Source organism: Rhopilema esculentum, chromosome 14 (genome assembly GCF_057945365.1).
Source record: "Rhopilema esculentum isolate cy_ngs chromosome 14, ASM5794536v1, whole genome shotgun sequence".
NCBI classification, from domain to species: Eukaryota; Metazoa; Cnidaria; class Scyphozoa; order Rhizostomeae; family Rhizostomatidae; genus Rhopilema; species Rhopilema esculentum.
The window spans coordinates 2026231-2044770 of NC_142828.1; the positions used below are offsets into that span (position 1 = coordinate 2026231).

Genomic DNA, 18540 nt, shown 5'->3' on the forward strand with positions numbered 1-18540 from the left:
GGGGGGCGCTTATTTAAAAAGTAGATTTGGGTGCAAATTGTGTTGTTCATTAATCTTCCTTGTTGAATTGCCTTCAAATTATGTTTTCCTTGAAAATACGTTGAAAAATGAATGAATAGTCGATTGATAAATGTCCAGCAATCTCCAAATCACCTTTTCTGCTTTAATACATTCCAGCAACGTGGCTGTCGATTATTTTGCCTTCTTTCTGGCTGTCTACATGCCAAGTAGACTTGAACTCTCGAGAATTAGCGTGCATTGATTTGAAAAAATATTGGAAAATACACCTTTTTAGATAACTTTGCTCATCCGGACAGCACTAGACCTGAGCTGCCTCGTTTCCATAGTCAGTTTATGGCACTGAGAGTCAGAATAGAAAAGGTTCAACATTTTTGAAGGTTTTCATCAACAGAGTGAGAAAGAAAAGATGCCTGGGGGGAACGTAAATCAAAGAAGTAGAAGCAGATCGCCTGTAAGGCGTGGTAAGTCTATTTTCTTCTCAGCTTACATGTAGTTTTATTATCTTGCTCTTAAGGTTCATGTCTGTTGTTTGTTTGAAACATGGCAGATTTTTAGGCCGTTGCCTCTTGTAAATTTTTATTGATATCTGAAGTCTTCAGAAGATCGTAATTTTAAGTCACTGGTTTTACGAGATTTGACTTTAAAACTCTTTATATTTAATTTGATTTCGAATAGATTGTTAATTGAGAGTGGCTTATTTGTGAATGAGTAGTTAGTAAGAGTGATGAGCGATCAGTATGGGTCTATATCATCTCTATGTATATTGAATAATACTAAATATTGTTCTTCAAAGGTATGGCCTAGTCCAAAATAGGCTGAAGATTATCAGGAAACTTTTTTAACCAAGAGTCACTTGAGACTTTCAAAGGATACTTAACAACTAAACTTATCTCAGTTTGATATTATCAATTCTACTATTAACATTCAGTAGAAAGAGCAATAAAAGTAACATAACAAAAAAACACTTTTCACATCTTTTTACACTGCGAAAGTCAGGACAGCATAGGCCCATTCTCTGACAGCATTGGAGAAAATCGATGATATCTCAAATTTGAAAAAGCTATAGAAGAGTTGTTTTTTGTTTTGGTCTCTGAATTAAATTCTGTACTAGAAAATTGAAATAGAATTGTAATTGAATATTTGGTTTTCTACACAAATTTTTTTGTCTCACTGAATGGGCTTCCTGCGAAATTATTTAACAGAATTTGTTTATTGATACCACTGCCAAAATCAACCAAATAAGGGTAATTGGAAATACTTTTGTCCCAAACATGCTGAAAAGGTAGGAATATATTAGAATAACATTTTGAGAGTTTTTTTCAATTGTTTTACCCTTAAGTTGATATTTTCATTGCACCTGATGGAGGAGCCAAAAGAGAAATACAAGAATCGCTAGGAAAAACATTAAATTTTAGGCTGACCAGGTCATCAAAAATCGGCTCATGCTTTCACAGACAGCCATATTTTCCTAGAAAAATGTACCAAAGTGACTCTTTACTTGTAGGAGAATAAAATTTTGGGGGTGCACAAGTGGACAGAAAAACTGTTGAGATTCAGATTTCGTGCAAGCGCAGGAAAAGCTTTAGTGTAACGAGAATTGAGCCTTGTTATGTGCGATTCGTTCACTAATAAAACCATCCTTGACTAACGTGTCATTTCCAACCCAGCGTGTCTTATTTTACGTGCAGAGAACACGGAGCCAGTGAGAGAGACAGTGTGTTGCCTGTGTAACTCTGATGTGAACTGAACTGAACTGAACTGAACTGAACTGACTTACATAAAAATTAACATGCTTATATACAGAAATGAATATCTAGAATTAACACTAATGATGTAAGGAAAACAAAGGATAGGAAGGGCTAGACTAAGTGTGAATAGTTTATGAATTGAGATTTAGGTAGATGTGTAGGGTTAATGAGGGCCTAAACAAAAGAGAGGAAATGTTGACATAGTGATATGTTCGTAGAGTGTAGTGATGAGGTAGTGATGTGAAGAAATTACTGTAGGTAAAATAAACAAAGTAAAAATGGATGGCGATAGGTGAGGAAAAATTAGAATGAATGGAATCACTACATAGCTCCCCCCCTAGAATGCAAGCGATAGCGAAGGATTCGATAAGTGTTAGTATGTGGTTAGCTGCGAATAATTAAGACGATAGAAATATACGTATAAAAATTACTTAAATGTTCGAATGTCCAATTTGTTCGTTGACTTGCTTTCGTGTACCATGTGCGGGTCTGCAAGCAGCGATGAAAATTGACTTGAATTTGCGACGTAGTCCGATGTTGAGCAAGGTTTTGTGAATAGGTTTACCAGGAACCTGCGATGAGTGAATTGCCAAGGTTTTGTGAGTCGGGTGACCAAGAACCGGGATGCGAGGGCACTGCAGTGAGTCGAGTGCGTGGATGCCAAGGTTTTATGAGTAGGGTAACCAAGAACCTGCGAAGAGCGTGAGACACTGCCGAGCACCGGAGAGTGCCGTGGAGCTGCCGAGGATGTGAGGCGAATAGAGACACTTGTGTCCGGGTGCTGTGTTGTCTAGCTGAGCTCGAGTGTGTGACAAATCCAGTTGAGTTTTGGAAGCTGACAAATTCTGTTGCGTTGAGTTGGGTTGAAAATAACGTCGAAGGATGTTGTTTTTAGCCATGTCGGGTCACGTCGTGGTCACCATTTTAGTGTAACGAGAATTGAGCCTTGTTATGTGCGATTCGTTCACTAATAAAACCATCCTTGACTAACGTGTCATTTCCAACCCAGCGTGTCTTATTTTACGTGCAGAGAACACGGAGCCAGTGAGAGAGACAGTGTGTTGCCTGTGTAACTCTGATGTGAACTGAACTGAACTGAACTGAACTGAACTGACTTACATAAAAATTAACATGCTTATATACAGAAATGAATATCTAGAATTAACACTAATGATGTAAGGAAAACAAAGGATAGGAAGGGCTAGACTAAGTGTGAATAGTTTATGAATTGAGATTTAGGTAGATGTGTAGGGTTAATGAGGGCCTAAACAAAAGAGAGGAAATGTTGACATAGTGATATGTTCGTAGAGTGTAGTGATGAGGTAGTGATGTGAAGAAATTACTGTAGGTAAAATAAACAAAGTAAAAATGGATGGCGATAGGTGAGGAAAAATTAGAATGAATGGAATCACTACATAGCTCCCCCCCTAGAATGCAAGCGATAGCGAAGGATTCGATAAGTGTTAGTATGTGGTTAGCTGCGAATAATTAAGATGATAGAAATATACGTATAAAAATTACTTAAATGTTCGAATGTCCAATTTGTTCGTTGACTTGCTTTCGTGTACCATGTGCGGGTCTGCAAGCAGCGATGAAAATTGACTTGAATTTGCGACGTAGTCCGATGTTGAGCAAGGTTTTGTGAATAGGTTTACCAGGAACCTGCGATGAGTGAATTGCCAAGGTTTTGTGAGTCGGGTGACCAAGAACCGGGATGCGAGGGCACTGCAGTGAGTCGAGTGCGTGGATGCCAAGGTTTTATGAGTAGGGTAACCAAGAACCTGCGAAGAGCGTGAGACACTGCCGAGCACCGGATAGTGCCGTGGAGCTGCCGAGGATGTGAGGCGAATAGAGACACTTGTGTCCGGGTGCTGTGTTGTCTAGCTGAGCTCGAGTGTGTGACAAATCCAGTTGAGTTTTGGAAGCTGACAAATTCTGTTGCGTTGAGTTGGGTTGAAAATAACGTCGAAGGATGTTGTTTTTAGCCATGTCGGGTCACGTCATGGTCACCATTTTAGTGTAACGAGAATTGAGCCTTGTTATGTGCGATTCGTTCACTAATAAAACCATCCTTGACTAACGTGTCATTTCCAACCCAGCGTGTCTTATTTTACGTGCAGAGAACACGGAGCCAGTGAGAGAGACAGTGTGTTGCCTGTGTAACTCTGATGTGAACTGAACTGAACTGAACTGAACTGAACTGAACTGAACTGACTTACATAAAAATTAACATGCTTATATACAGAAATGAATATCTAGAATTAACACTAATGATGTAAGGAAAACAAAGGATAGGAAGGGCTAGACTAAGTGTGAATAGTTTATGAATTGAGATTTAGGTAGATGTGTAGGGTTAATGAGGGCCTAAACAAAAGAGAGGAAATGTTGACATAGTGATATGTTCGTAGAGTGTAGTGATGAGGTAGTGATGTGAAGAAATTACTGTAGGTAAAATAAACAAAGTAAAAATGGATGGCGATAGGTGAGGAAAAATTAGAATGAATGGAATCACTACAAAGCTGACTTTTTGCTGGTTCGCACCAAATGCTGATCTGTGCCCCCCCCTAGTTTTTAGCCTCATCCACTGACCAATTCATGCAAAAAATGTAGTATTTACCGTCTACCTTTTGAAAGCACACAAGAAAAGTATGAGGAGCACTTATGGCCTAAGATTCCCTCAAGTCCTAAGATCAAAAAAATGGTCGTCCTTTTGATTTTTTTTCCAGAAACCAGTAACAATCCTGCAAACAACAAATTTATGGTATAAGGAAGCAAAAGTGAATAATCTTTTAAAATGATTAGCTTAATGGAGTGAGTGTACCATTTATTACTGAATTTTGAAAGTCACTCAGTTTTTGAAAGTTGCCTATTGTGGTCTGTCAAATGGCAAAATATTTGCTGTCCTCATCTTCCCAGAAGAATAGATGTAACAGCTGTGTCATGTTTAAAGCAGTATTGCAAGAATTGGTTCATTGTATTACAATAAAGCAATATATTATACAATGCAAAAGACAGTAAGAAACTCTATCAGATGATAACTAATTTATTGAGGAATTTCTTAGGAAATATGAAAGACTGTTCAAAGGAATATCTGTTTAGTTTTCTCATACTTTTTTCTTCCTGTTGAGATGTGTTAGGAAACCACTTGACTGTATTAGCAAAACTGTTTGGTTAAAATAGGCTAATCCTCTTGCTTTTTTCAAATCCTACTGGAAATGAATGGGTCATGAAGTAGCACTTAAAAAATTGTGTGGTTCAATACATATCGTAATTTCCACATGATGAAGACTGCTGTCTACTTTTGCACAGTCACTTATACTCCTTTTCATCTGCATGCATTGTTGCTCTCTCACCACACTCTCGCAAAATAGATTCACATCCTCTTTGTGCAGACTGTAGTGGCAGTTATACAGTTATGATATCTCTATAAAAATATGGATTCCCCGTGTTTCAGACAAATTCAGGGCTTGAATTCGAGGTTTTGTTCTTTTGTCCTGCTGACTTGAGATTGAAGAAGCAATCAGCCTTAACTTTATAGAAAATTTCTCAACTTCTATATTTTACTCTCTTACTATTCAATATTTTTTGCATCCTTCTTTGGAGGCAAAATGAAAAAATTATTCTTAAGAATTTTTATATGGCATTAAAATCCACTAGCCACTTTTCAGTGATCAATTTGATTTTAATTCAAATGAATTTACAGTTCAATTAGAAAATGGCTTAATTTGCACTTGTGTTGAGAAGTCCTATAAATTAGTTGATTGTTCAATGAATGTTGCTGGCATACTGGAGTCCTACTGTTGTTAATAGAGAATAATGTTTTTCATAAACCAGTTTTTGCTGAAGGGTACTTGGACCTTGTAAATGAGTCTAAAAGAAAACATATTGAACATAATTCAAATGCCACAAAACCTCATGGTACCATGTGGAAAACTTTTTCATTTATAAGTCAATTGATTGACTGTCATTCCAATTGGGAAGAATGTTTGGGCACAATCATAGCATCAAAAATTGAAACTTTGGTTCATCCATAAATAATTTCCCTCTAGAAAGAAGAAGAAGTCGATCCAGATCTCCAAGAAGACACAGATCACGGTCCCCTCGGCGCAGAGACAGGGAAAGACACAATGAACGAGATGGTGCAAGAGAACGGTAAGACATTTGAAAAGCCTCCCATGAATTTTCAGGCTGCATTAATGCTAAATCCATGGATGAAAGTTGAGTACCTCAGAGGGACATTCAAATTTTTTAAAAATTACTGTCAGTGCTTAACATCGTGCTTAAAATGTTCAAATTTAAAGTATGTACTAGAAGTATTGAATTTAACCCAGAATTACTTATACTTTAGACCTAAAAAGTATGAAATAATTTGGAATGAAATCACTCTGTCCATTTCCCAAATTCATTGACATTCTATAATCTAATGATCTTAGTAAATAGTTTTCATGTTTAGTTTAAATTGTTGTTTATGCAGGAGATCCTGAAAATAAGTAATGTTAGAAACCCCTGATGCATTATATATCTCTCAAAGCTTTAAATAGAAATTTTCCTACTTTAGAGGCAGGGCCATAGCAATGGAGGGGGGAATGGGGGACAAGGGACATAGCATCCCCATAGGACAAGAGCCTGCCTAGAAATTCCAATTCACTGGCAGATTTTATCAGTGATATGTTGATGAGTAAAAATAATCTGGTTGCTAAACTTTTCTAAAAAACTTGGGTCCCTCTCTCAAGCGCTTAGGTCCATATTTTCCCATTTCTTCGCTTAGGTCCTGTTTCATCTATTTATAGATATTGATTCCATTGTTCTTTAGAGTACTGGTACCATTTTTAGGAGGAACTCCTTAATATTCCATGCCTCTTCTTGACCAGGTCCTGTCAAGAGCAACAGCTGTCACAAAATCCTACAACTCATCTTTGTTGCCAGAACTTGTAAGCTTTGTAATGCTTTACATTCTTTTTGTGTCTTGGAACCTTGGTACCTATCTTTTTTCAAAGCTATAATAAAGACTTGATCTCACCTCCTCTCTTCTTTGATTCTCTCTCAATTCCTGTGTTAGGACTTGAATCTCTGCTTCACTGATAATTTAGTTCTTTACCGGAGCTCTTACTAGTATAAAACTTTGAAGCAATGCTGTTACAAAGAGCATCGTAACTCCGTTTTACACTTTTGTGCCTCATTCTCAAATTCTCTCTCTTTGCTTATTTCCTTGTCTTTTATTCATCTAATTCATCTTTTTTCATATTATGAACTTAGGTAGCTTAGCGCCACTCTGCCGCTTTCAATATAAAGACATCGTTTACATCTTGGCATTTACTTTCAGTTGTAAAACCAATTTCTTGGCAAAACTATAACATCAACTTAAATATTTCACCCCTATGAATCTTTCCATGTGGTATCTTTTCACGTGTGTGCGATTCTTACATTCCATTTTGATCAACAAAATGAACGGTATCATATCTGCAAACTTTCCAGTATTGCCTTTCAAGCCACTTTCTATATCCTGAATGGACATGGACGTTAAATGTTAGCAATAAAATATAAACCAGTCAAGAGTTACACCCAGTCTTATATCTTTGTTTTATAAATGGTAAAATTTTATCCAAACAAAACTTGTCAGTTTCAAGCAAAAATCAGTCTTTCAAAGAATATGGGTTTGTCCGAGGAGATAATTTTTCTATAGCTCTTCAAAGTTCATTTTCCCAGGATATTGACGAACGTAATTCACTAAATCTGTCGCTTTAAAGTCGAATATTCCCGACACAACTTAACTGTATTTAGATGTTCCTCAAGTCTCATATTTAGGCACCCTGCTGCCTTACTATATTGGTGAATTTTTTGCGTTTTAACATTTCGCCAGTCTTTCAAGCTTTGTTATCAAAACAACATTCATAAACCCTGACCCTTTGTCTCCAGTATAACGTTAACGGATCTACTAAACAGGCACTAAAATCCAAACGATAAATGTAGGAAGATCTTCGAAAACTACTCGAAATCTCCGGTTTTCTTCGTGCGAATCTTGAAAGCTCTACTACAAACAAGACGTGGTCAATGTTACAGCAAGGCTCACCAGAAAACATCTCTAATTCTATCCGGAAGTACTTGAATAACTCCAAGGCAACCCGCAAAATCCTTACAATGATTTATCACTCTCGCATTTGCTTTCTGTTTCGCTGTCCAGTCGGCAACTCTTGAATTGGCTTTAAAAAATTCAAACATTTTGTGACAGACTAAACTTTTTCATCTGTCACTCTTTAGCGTAGAATAAGTCAGAACGTAGATCGAAACTCAAAGCCAGATATAAATTTATATTTTGGATCGAAATACGCCATTCAGAAAAGCAAGCAAATGTTTTTGAAAGTTGCCCGATCAGTGCCGCTTGCTTATTGAAAATATAACCAATGGAGTCCAAGGGTGAATACGAACTCATTGCGTCTACACAATAGGGGTATAATATTGATTTATTATAAAGTGACATAGAATGTTAGGAAGAATATTTTCTCGACAAATTAAATAATCTTATACTTTTTCGACCTTTCTCCACAATATAATGTTTAAAATTTTTCAAAATTCTGTATGCCATACATCGCTGAACAATATTTATTTTGTTTCAGGTCACCAAGATCTAGATCAAAGTAAGTTTTCTACTTTTCATTTTCACCTTAATGAAATCAGCAGCCGTTCTCCTTTGATATTTTATGCTATGTTTGCACTATGAAACAAGAAACCTCTCTCGCGTTGTACCAGAAAGAATTTAAAATGCCTTAATGTTAAAGAAATGGCTTAATTAAATGCGTGAAAGACACAGGCTAGTATGAAAACAATATCACTGCTTTTTGAGTACTGTAACTATGGCTCAGGTTGTGTTGTTGCCTTACCAAAGTACTTGGTAATGTAGTGAGTCTAGTCCAAAGTCATATAAGATGAAAATTATCCTGCCGTGTTATTTTGGAAACGACAAGTATCCGTTTTACAGGAAGAGCGAACTTAGAATAGAAAACTCTATCCATGAGATTAGTAACACGCTCTTTTAGCTTGATTTGCTAACCGGAAAACAATCAATTTCAATTGGTTGCTAATCCAAGCAACATAATTATGCTAAATATTTTCGATACATTTCTAATAATTTTCTTGAGCTACATTTTAATTTCATGATATTCTTTGCTCGGTAACAGCTGTCATATTCTGCTCATGTGTCAATTGTTTTCTTTGATTGTTCATAATTAATGCATAACCCCAAACCCTCTCTATTTTTTTGCTTATGTACTGTCGGTTTTTTTTGTTAAAACCTCAATTGAAAATACAGTTTAGCGTTTGCTATTGTTTCCATATAATCTGTTTCAAACTCTGTAGATTTCGTGGTATTTTTCGATGTAGTGGAATCATTACAGTCTTAAGTCTATTCACAAATTTTGACCACTTTGAAACGTCTTTACTGCCGTTCTAAAGCCAAAGCCACTTCTTTGCAAGTCACACATATCTGCCTGTTTTTCATTGTTTATGTTTCTTCCTTATGTCTCGTGACTGTAACTTAAATCACCTTTTCAAATGATCTTGACTCGCCAGGCATAATGTCTGTTCATGTTCAATGGGTGTTCCCTTCTTTATTTCAACATTTCTCACTTTTTTTATCGTTTTGTAGTTTAACTTGTAATATAATGTAGTAGAATTATTCCGAATATACGAAGATGTTACCTGCAAGACTACCGATTCTAAGCTGAAACTTCATTTTTTTAAGGGCTGAATCAACTAGCAAATCAAAGACGCATGAACAAGGTAACACACTTCCAATAATTTCTGTTTGATACTTTCATTTCTTTTTTGCGGAAAATCTATGTTTTCGCTCGTTTCCTTTTCAGGTTGAGCCCTATTAGATTAACTTTTATCGGCACAATGGGGCTCAAGGGGGTTTTCCATGTCCCATTTGTCGACAAATTGGATGAGTCATCCTTTGTTTGCCGACAAGTTTCAAAATTTGCTGACTAAGCACCTCTTGATGGTAGAAAACTCCTCGTTTTTGAAACGGAATTTTTCCGGAAAGGGGTGTTACACCCCTTAAGCCTCCCTTTAGCGATGGCCCTGGACACAAGACAAGGGAACGAGCCCGGCTCAGTAATAAGGGTCGTGGACAACAGATCCTTAGGTCTTTGGTTCGAGTTACTCATGACCAAGACTTCGCTTAGCGTGTGAGGGTTCGCCAGCTCTTTATTATTTCAGGACCCTGCTCGATAAGCACAGCTTCTCAGTGTCCTATAACCTATTTTCGGAAGCTGGGTTATAGCAAATACAATAACAATGATTTTCATACTTGTGCCGTGGATGTATGTCTGTATTTTAATAGTTACTGATTTTTTCTTAATTGTGAAGTAGAAGATTTTCAGATTCAAAAAAAATGTTTATCAAATAGATTTTTCTAGAGACCTACTGATACGCTGTCGAAATATCATTTACTTTGATCAGTTATTCCGTTGTTTATTAAATCAGTTAATCTGGCCTGTTTTTACAAATGAGCAAAACAATTTCGTTTTAGATCTCTTACGAATTTATTGATAACAAACAAGTACGAGCCTTTCGGTCATCTTGTCGTTGAACGAAGTTGATCAACGTTTAGAAAAAACAGCAATTGTGAAAGCTTATTTTTTTAAAAATCTGTAATAATTTCGTACAGAAGAAGAAGTTGATGATGATACTCAAATGATGCAGCTGATGGGGTTTTCTTCGTTCGATACGACCAAGGTAAGTCATTGAATCCTTTATGCAGCCAGCTTGGGTCCTATTGCACAATGATTATGTCCTCCTGTAATTGATAGACCTTGTATAAACAGATTGTTTCCTGTTTCTCATAGCTATTCAAATGATCTTATTGATATGCCAGCTTGTTTTTGTTGACTTTTATCATAAGCATGTAAATATAAATTTCTTATAAAGCTGGAGCTTACCCAGTTTATTTCGCCATAGAATAAAAGCGCTTCTTTCTTGTTGTTTGTCAATAGGCCTAGTTCACTAACCATTTTGACCTTCTTCCTATCGATAGAAGAAATTACAAATAGTGACGTACGGCAGTGCCCAATTCTGGCCAATTTTATTGAAAAAGAGTCGTGACTTTCGTAGTCAAATTTATTTAAGCATACTTTTATTGAATGCTGCCTTTTTTCTGACCATCACAGGGGAAACACGTAAAGGGGCAAATGGAAGGCTGTGTTAAGATCGAGAAAGCAAAGAAATACAGGTATGAATCTCAGAAGCATTTCACTTATGTCTTTGTCTCAGTTAGATAATAACATGAGAAAAATGATTCATTGTCTGTGTACGATGAAAGGTAATAGAGTTTGAACACGATGGCGTCTTTAGAACAAATTTCAAGAACTTTCGAATTTGGACCACTAAACGTGAACTTACGCCCTGAAATACCTGTATACATGCATTGTCAATTAAATGTGTTCCATGTTAGCCTATCTATGATAACATGGCTCTTTCCTTATCTAATTACTGTAATTTACTGTAGTTCTAAAATATGCCAACAAGCAAAAAGAACAATGATCCATTTGCAGGACCTAAAGGCATTTGACATGCATAAGTACAGCAAATCCAAAAATAACTCGATCAGAGCACCAAAGTCTGAAAGGAATTTGAAACTACTCACGTGAAACCACTCTAGGGTTTCGCCGATTTGCAAATGTTGATGCTAGTCTATTACGTTTCGAATCCTTTGGTCAAGTATGGCGTTTTTTGCCAGATTGGCTGATAACTATGACAATATTCAATTTAAGATTGGCTGCGGCCCAAACTCCCAAGCTCCTAAGCTCCCAGTTCCTCAGCCTTGCACCCCCAGTCTTGCAACCCTAGCCTTGCACCCCTAGCCTTGCACCCCCAGCCTTGCATCCCCAGCCTTTAACCCCCGCCTTGCAGCCAAAGCCTTTACTCCGAGTCTTGCAGCCTCAGCCTTAAACCCCCAGCCTTGCACCCCAGCCTTGCACTCCCAGCCTTGCACCCCCAGCCTTGCAGCCCAAGCCTCTACTCCGAGTCTCGCAGCCTCAGCGTTAAACCCCCAGCCTTGCAGCCGCAGTCTTTAACTCCCAGATTTGCAGCCCCATCTTGGCAGCCCCTCGACCCGTATGCTTGTGCATGAATAATCAACACTTCTGCAAAGAAATGAGGCATAAAATTCTAAAAACGTCTGCCGCATCTACATTGAAGAATTGTGTATTCACAAGAAACAGTCGTCAAACCTGTTTCCACAGTTAACTTACAAGCCCGCTTTTCGTCATGTGCTAAATTGCCAAAGAAATCTCTACATCACGCCTTTCCTCTGAAAATCGGTCTTTAGACTTTTATAGTTTATAAAGGAAGGATGTCAATTAATTTTAGCCGTATTATTAAATCACTCACGTTGAGTTCCATGCTTATTACAGATTGATTATTGGAAATCTGCCTTAACTTTTTTGTAAACGTCTTTCGATTGCTATCATAATTTGTGAGCTCTTCTCATCTCTTTTCATTCCATTTATTTTATTCAAAAAGAAGGTTCTTGGCGCATAATCTCCAATGCAAATTTTTACGCCGGCTATTCTGACGAAGGATGCTTCACCAACGTTGTCGGCAAATTGGACCTAAACACCCCCCCCTTCCCTGCCCCCCTCCCTGAGCACAATAGCTAGCGACGACCCTGGGAAGAGTAATTGTGTTGTTGGTGTCCTAAACCGTTAAAAAATCTAAATGATACGGAGATTTTGAAAACCTCATCCTATCTCGCTGGCTGCTACGCCCGCCCCCAGTTATAAATAAATCTAAGAAATATCAAGTTCCCCTGCATTTATTTATGTTATACCCCTCGCACAAAAACACTTCGTAGTAATCACTAAACAATTGTTTTCTTTCAGACAATACATGAACAGAAGAGGTGGATTCAATCGCCCTCTTGATTACGTCACGTGAGAGCTGTAGAGCCATCTCGATCTGGTCAGAACTACCGTAAATTATCAAGAAACTGCGCATTTGCTGTTTACAAAGGACCTGTGTATATATTGGTAACTTAAGTTGCAGGTATTTCAGTAAAGATTATATGAACTCTCTCAATTTGCGACATCTTATATTTTGTTGTTGTTATTGTGTATACATGTTCATTTTCACATTGTGTCTCTCCTGCCTATTTAATTGGCTTCCGTGACAGATTCATTTCTGAAGCAATTTCATTCTGGACACAGCTTTTTCAATTCAAGATTACTTATTTGTGCACTATGCATATTTAAAACCAATCAATGATATCAAATTTCAACGCAAATAGGCCTAAGCTGATACAATAGTTTTTATAACTGATTTTTTATCCAATCCTATCAATTTCTATTTCTAAGGTTTCCTAGAAATTTTTAAGGCAATATAGTGCAACAAATACGATGTTTGTTTGGAAATATCATGGGCTAATCCTGTTTATTCCATTAGTTGGAAATGGTCTTTGGAAAGATGGGCATGTAATCCTCAAGGCAGCACCAGTTTGCCCATCGTTAAGATATCTGTTGGTATCGCGGTTTTCTTGTCCTGGGTCAACCAGATTAGTCACAGAAGGCAACATTTAGCGGTCTCTTTATAATAAAAACTTTGGATATAAAAGTTGGTCGATATGCAAGTTATTCTCATTAAACATTAGGAACAGTAAACCTCGGATATCGAATGTTTTTCTTTGGAAAAAACAGCTGCTGTGATAAGTGGTTTGTGATGGACTGTTCGCCCACCTCTTTGGTTGAAATGATTTAGCTACTCTCTTTATCATAATAATCAATTGTCACCATAGCTATCATAACAAATCGCCTTCATCAGCAATCACTATCATCACTAATCATCATAATCACTAACAGCCAGCTTCTAGATCTTCATCTATCACCAACATCCCTATCAATCATCGTGCTGAACGGCATAATCATCAATTGTCACCATAGCTATCATAACAAATCGCCTTTATCAGCAATCACTATCATCACTAATCATCATAACCACTAACAACCAGCTTCTCGATCTTCATCAATCACCAACATCCCTATCAATCATCGTGCTGAACGGCATAATCATCAATCGTCTTCTTAATCATCACAATCCTTATGGCCTTAACCATCATCTCAATCCTTTTGGCCTTATGGTCTTCAGTTCTTTCTCAATTGTCGTAGTTAATACCGAAACAACGTGAATTGCCTTTATGAAGTAATATATTCAAATTTTAAGTATTTTAACACCTCGATACTGCTTGTTCTCTTTTCGTCATCTTCATCAATATATTTAGTGCTTTTTATGATAAAATGAACATACGATTCATCAATTTTTTTAACTATTCACTCTTATTATTTGTGAAACCTACTGCAAAAAGTCTTGCAGATGCTTTGCCATGAAAACAGACTTTAGGTGAATCAAACCATTTTCGTTTAGACTCACATTTAAGGTAGAATTTCATCAAGCCTGATTTTTCTAGATAGAAAAGCAAGGTCGATGTTCTATTAACTTTGTTATAAACCGAAGAGTACCGATTTGTATGATCCGATCCAACTAAAAACTGTTGAAAAGCTTTTCTATATAATTTCTTCAAAAAGAATTACATTCTTTTTTTATAAGAACACAAGCCGCAAAATTGGTCAATAGTTAATGACAAGTTTAGAACAGGCTGAGGCTGTGGTAAGATGCAATTTTGAACAACGTTGTGAAACCCTCTTATAAAATTTAATTTTAAAAAACGAGGAGTTTTCTCACTCGTTTCCCACTTGTTGGTTAATAGGACCTGAAGCACGACAGCTAGCAACTTGCACTGCTTGCAGCCTAATAATTTAAGAATAAATTAAGAATAATCCAGCCTCAAATTTTTTGGTAAAATTAGCAACAGCCAGCCTGAACTTCATTTTACTCATTCCTATAGAAAAGCAGTTCAAATTAGCAGTTCATGCTTGCAGAGAAGTTCTTAGAATCTTTTTAGGCCATCGTGGTCGCAACCTTTTTTAGTTAACTGATGTCGGGTTCGCATTCTAAATGGAGTTTTGCAGGTGCTCAGTTTTCTTTTAAGACTATTTGATCAATAGCTCAAATAATTTGTCAGGTGTGATTCTCAATATCTTGAAACACTTGCATTGTGAGACACAATTTTCTCGTTGAAGCGAAAATCAGCGCCAGATAGCTGTTGTTTTTATTTTTCCGTGGACGTGGTCGCTGCATGTGGCTGTTTGATTTGCAGTTTATCGTATCCAGATGTACTTGGCGCCGCAATTTCTCTCTGATTTTCTTTTGTTACTTAAAATCCCATCAGTTACGTCGCATTTTGCATGATATCCTCAAAATCTTAAATCTTCATATTTGAAATACTTTAACTGGTCTGTGCTTTTGTGTGAATCCTATATGATTATCTGGTGCTGAGCCGAAATATTTTGTGTCTGGGTGATAAATTTTTCGGTCTATCGATCAACGTCTTAGACATCTTGCATCATTTTTGCTCTTTTTTCGCAGGCCTTTTCAATAATTTAATTGAAGATAATAATTAAGAGGAGGAAAACAGCATTTTAACAGAATTTTGTAATACTTTCATGTTTGGCCTTTGCAGTTTGCTATCTGTTTAAGATCTATCAAATTCAGAACTTACAAAAACTCCCAATGGTTCAGTGAACAGTCTGTACTTACAACAAGTCTGTAGCTGCAAATTTTACTATAAATACTTGCATTGTTAAAGACAAAGACGTTTGAACGGAAAAGGCCTACAAATACGCAAAATGATCGATAACGAGCAATCTCAAAGTTTTTTAGCACTACGGCTTTTTTCTCCGCCGAACAAGTGCAGTTTTAAAGACAACTTAATGGGGGTAACATATAATTTTTACCAAATCATCATTTTCTGCAGGTAACATCAGTTAAGCCATTTGCACTAAGATGACTTCAGCCATCGTCAATCAACTATTAGCCAATCAAAAAGCGTCTGCCTTGTGTTGTGCTTATTGATTGGTCAATTTTTGATTGACACATGGCATGAAGCCACTTAAGTATCTGTCGATTGGCTTCAAGAGGAAAAGTGATGTAGTTTTGTAGTAATGCGCTATACGCAAGACGACGTTATTTCTAATCAATTTTTTTTCAGTTCATACATATTAAAAGTTTCGAAGCTTTTTGGACTTGTTACAGATCTTTTAATCAGACTTAGACTGCCAATGGTGTGTTGGTTTTTGAGTGTTTTCTTTGTCTCGGTAGAAAAATAGATTTGTGTTGAAAACGAAAACGGCCTACACACACGACTACTGTAATATGAAATTCTATATTCTATATAGACATAAATAGACATTTAGGCCAAATGACCTTAAGGCTCGTGCGAATAAAAGATTGCTTCATAGCTATAATCAATAATTACCATCAATCATTAACATCCATCACCAATCAAGATCATCAACCCTAATCAGTCATTGTCATGAATCACAAATCACCAGCAATCACCAGCAATCATTAACATCCATCACCAATCAAGATCATAAACCCTCATTAGCCTTCGTCGTGAATCACAAATCACCATCATCAATCATCATCAAAATCAGAACCATTATCACCACCAATCACCTCCAATCATCATCATCATTAACATCATCGTCATGGCACCCAACTAGTTACATCAGGGATACCTATTTTTCGTGTATTCAAATAAAGTCTAGAAGAACTGCAAGTTGAAAAAAACTACCAAATTGATTCATTATCTTCAAAATCCATCAATGAACCCTATTAGTTTTAATACGATGATACGTAGTTCTTGTTCATTATTTAAAATTTCCTTAGGAAACCCGAAAAGAATTATACATAATTACAGATGTTTTCTTGTCTTTAAACTGATGTCGTTTGCCACACTCCATTGTTGACCCGGGCTGGAATGTAAGATGGAGATAGCAAACAACGCTCATCTGAAAATCTCCTGTCGCGATTATCTGCCACGGACAGCCTGCTTGCTGCTCTACCCACGTGCCTAAGCACTTCTCGCTCCCTGCTCTGATCCTCGGAATGGGCATGAAGTACAGTGGAAGACAGGGTAGATCGGATGGAGGCTGTTCTCTGGCGCTCTACGACCTGCTCTCTGCAACACGAACACTTGAACAACAGCTTTTTAAAAGCATGGCGATAGTCAGGGTATCGATATGCATATATGATGGGATTCATGAGGCTGTTGGCGTAGTGCATATACTTAACAACAGGAATGAGAGGATAAAGATAATGCCCGTTTGAGCAAGGACAAGCATGGTGCAACAGAATGTTCAGCAAAAAGAATGGAAACCAACAAGTCAAGAAAAGGACAATGACTATCCCAATCATAACAGCCAATCGCATCTCTTGTTTGAATCTCCAGTGATTTTCTTGCCGTGTTTTCATTGTAAGAAAAATCAGAATATAAGATGTGATGATAACAACTGTTGGAAGAATGAAAGCAACAACAACAACCAAGTAAGTGAAACTGGGCCAGATGTTCATAATCTTAAGTGAGGAGAGAGCAGCGAGCGCAAGAGATAGCCCCCAGACCATGATGACGCCAACCACAATGACTCCGCGCTTATGTGCTATATTCCGGTGCTTTGCCGGGAAGCGAACGGCATACATTCTTTCAAGACTAATCACAGTGAGGTTCATAATTGACGCAGATCCACAGACTATATCCAGTCCGAGGTAAATGTAATATGGCGCAGAGTTTTCAAGAAAGTAACCTAAAATCAATAATATCATTGTGCAATAGCTTGAACAATGTAAAATTTATAACAGATTCATTTTATAGTCTCAGCATTAGTGCGTTCAAACAGGTGTAGTGGAAAAATTCCAGATTGCCGAGTTTTAAAGCATCGAACGACCTAAGAATCAAATACTTTAGAGTCGTGAAGCTACCTAATTCGTGAATATAATTTCAGGAAACATAATTCTACTTCATAATAGTAGCCAGTGTGATCAGATGATTAATTTAAGTGCTGAAAAATTCCAAGATTTGATATACTATTACTGAAACTGTATTAAAAATAAAGTTATTTGCAAAATCTTATTTTTCTGTTAACTTGTTGATATGCGTCTTGGAATTGAGAAGTATGACCACGAACTGAAACGCAAATAACCATTCTTTTTATCATCAATGTTTTAAGTTATAGATAGCCAAAAAAGATTATGAAGAGTGGATAGTTAAACAAAACGAGGCTTGGAAAAATACGTATTTACTAATCTATAGATAACGGTGAAATTACCTCAAGACAAGCCTAACTTATCGTGAAAAAATATCGCAAGATTGTATGTAAATTTGTGGCATAGATAGATAAATACACATACCCATTCTGAAAGCGACCCAAAGTGGCAAGGAGAAGGCGCCGACCAAGATGTCTGACATAGCAAGACTGATGACAAATGAGTTTGTGATCGTCTTAAGTCTTCTGCTCACAGCTTTGAACGCTAAGCAGACGAGGCTGTTGCCGACTAGGATCGTCCCAATGAGCAACGCGAGCACGACCAGTTCAAAGTAACTTGCAGTAAATACCTCTTTGATCGGTTTAAATGCATTCCCGGCAGTTGTATTATTTCCTCTCAGATTGACTGACAAGTTAACATCAACTCTTTCAGGCCTCATATCTGCACAAACTACTTGATGACCTAGAACAAAGCGCTGTATTAGAAAAGCTGTCTTAATTTACATTGCTCAAAGAATTGGTACTGCAACAAAATCGGAGCAAAATTGTTGTCCCGGCAAGTTTATGGAGAAATGATTGTAAAACCAATGCGTTATGTTAATCTTAATCTAAAATTT

At 37.1% G+C, this 18540-nt stretch overlaps 2 protein-coding genes across 6 annotated transcripts in view; one reads left to right on the forward strand and one right to left on the reverse strand.

The window, feature by feature from the left end:
- The first annotated feature begins 39 nt into the window (after nucleotides 1-39).
- On the forward strand, nucleotides 40-12942 carry LOC135695883 (uncharacterized). Of its 2 annotated transcripts, XM_065215089.2 has the most exons (8): nucleotides 40-482; nucleotides 5819-5921; nucleotides 6641-6700; nucleotides 8384-8404; nucleotides 9508-9545; nucleotides 10438-10505; nucleotides 10937-10998; nucleotides 12650-12942. In XM_065215089.2, exons 1-8 carry the CDS (start codon nucleotides 428-430, stop codon nucleotides 12702-12704), a joined length of 462 nt encoding a protein of 153 aa, XP_065071161.2. In that variant the 5' UTR covers nucleotides 40-427; the 3' UTR covers nucleotides 12705-12942. The 2 variants fall into 2 exon arrangements, with proteins under 2 accessions (XP_065071161.2, XP_065071162.2); XM_065215090.2 differs by lacking the exon at nucleotides 6641-6700 and having other exon boundaries at nucleotides 332-482.
- A 3472-nt stretch (nucleotides 12943-16414) lies between these two features.
- LOC135695879 (adenosine receptor A2b) overlaps nucleotides 16415-18540 on the reverse strand; it is a 49261-nt gene continuing 47135 nt past the window's right edge. For all 4 annotated transcript variants that reach the window (XM_065215076.2, XM_065215077.2, XM_065215080.2 and 1 more), the window contains 2 exons: nucleotides 18069-18386; nucleotides 16415-17464 (listed from right to left, as the gene is read on the reverse strand). In XM_065215076.2, coding sequence (XP_065071148.1) covers nucleotides 16596-17464; nucleotides 18069-18363 — 1164 coding nt within the window. In that variant the 5' untranslated portion in view covers nucleotides 18364-18386 and the 3' untranslated portion in view covers nucleotides 16415-16595. The remainder of the gene's footprint in view (nucleotides 17465-18068; nucleotides 18387-18540) is intronic.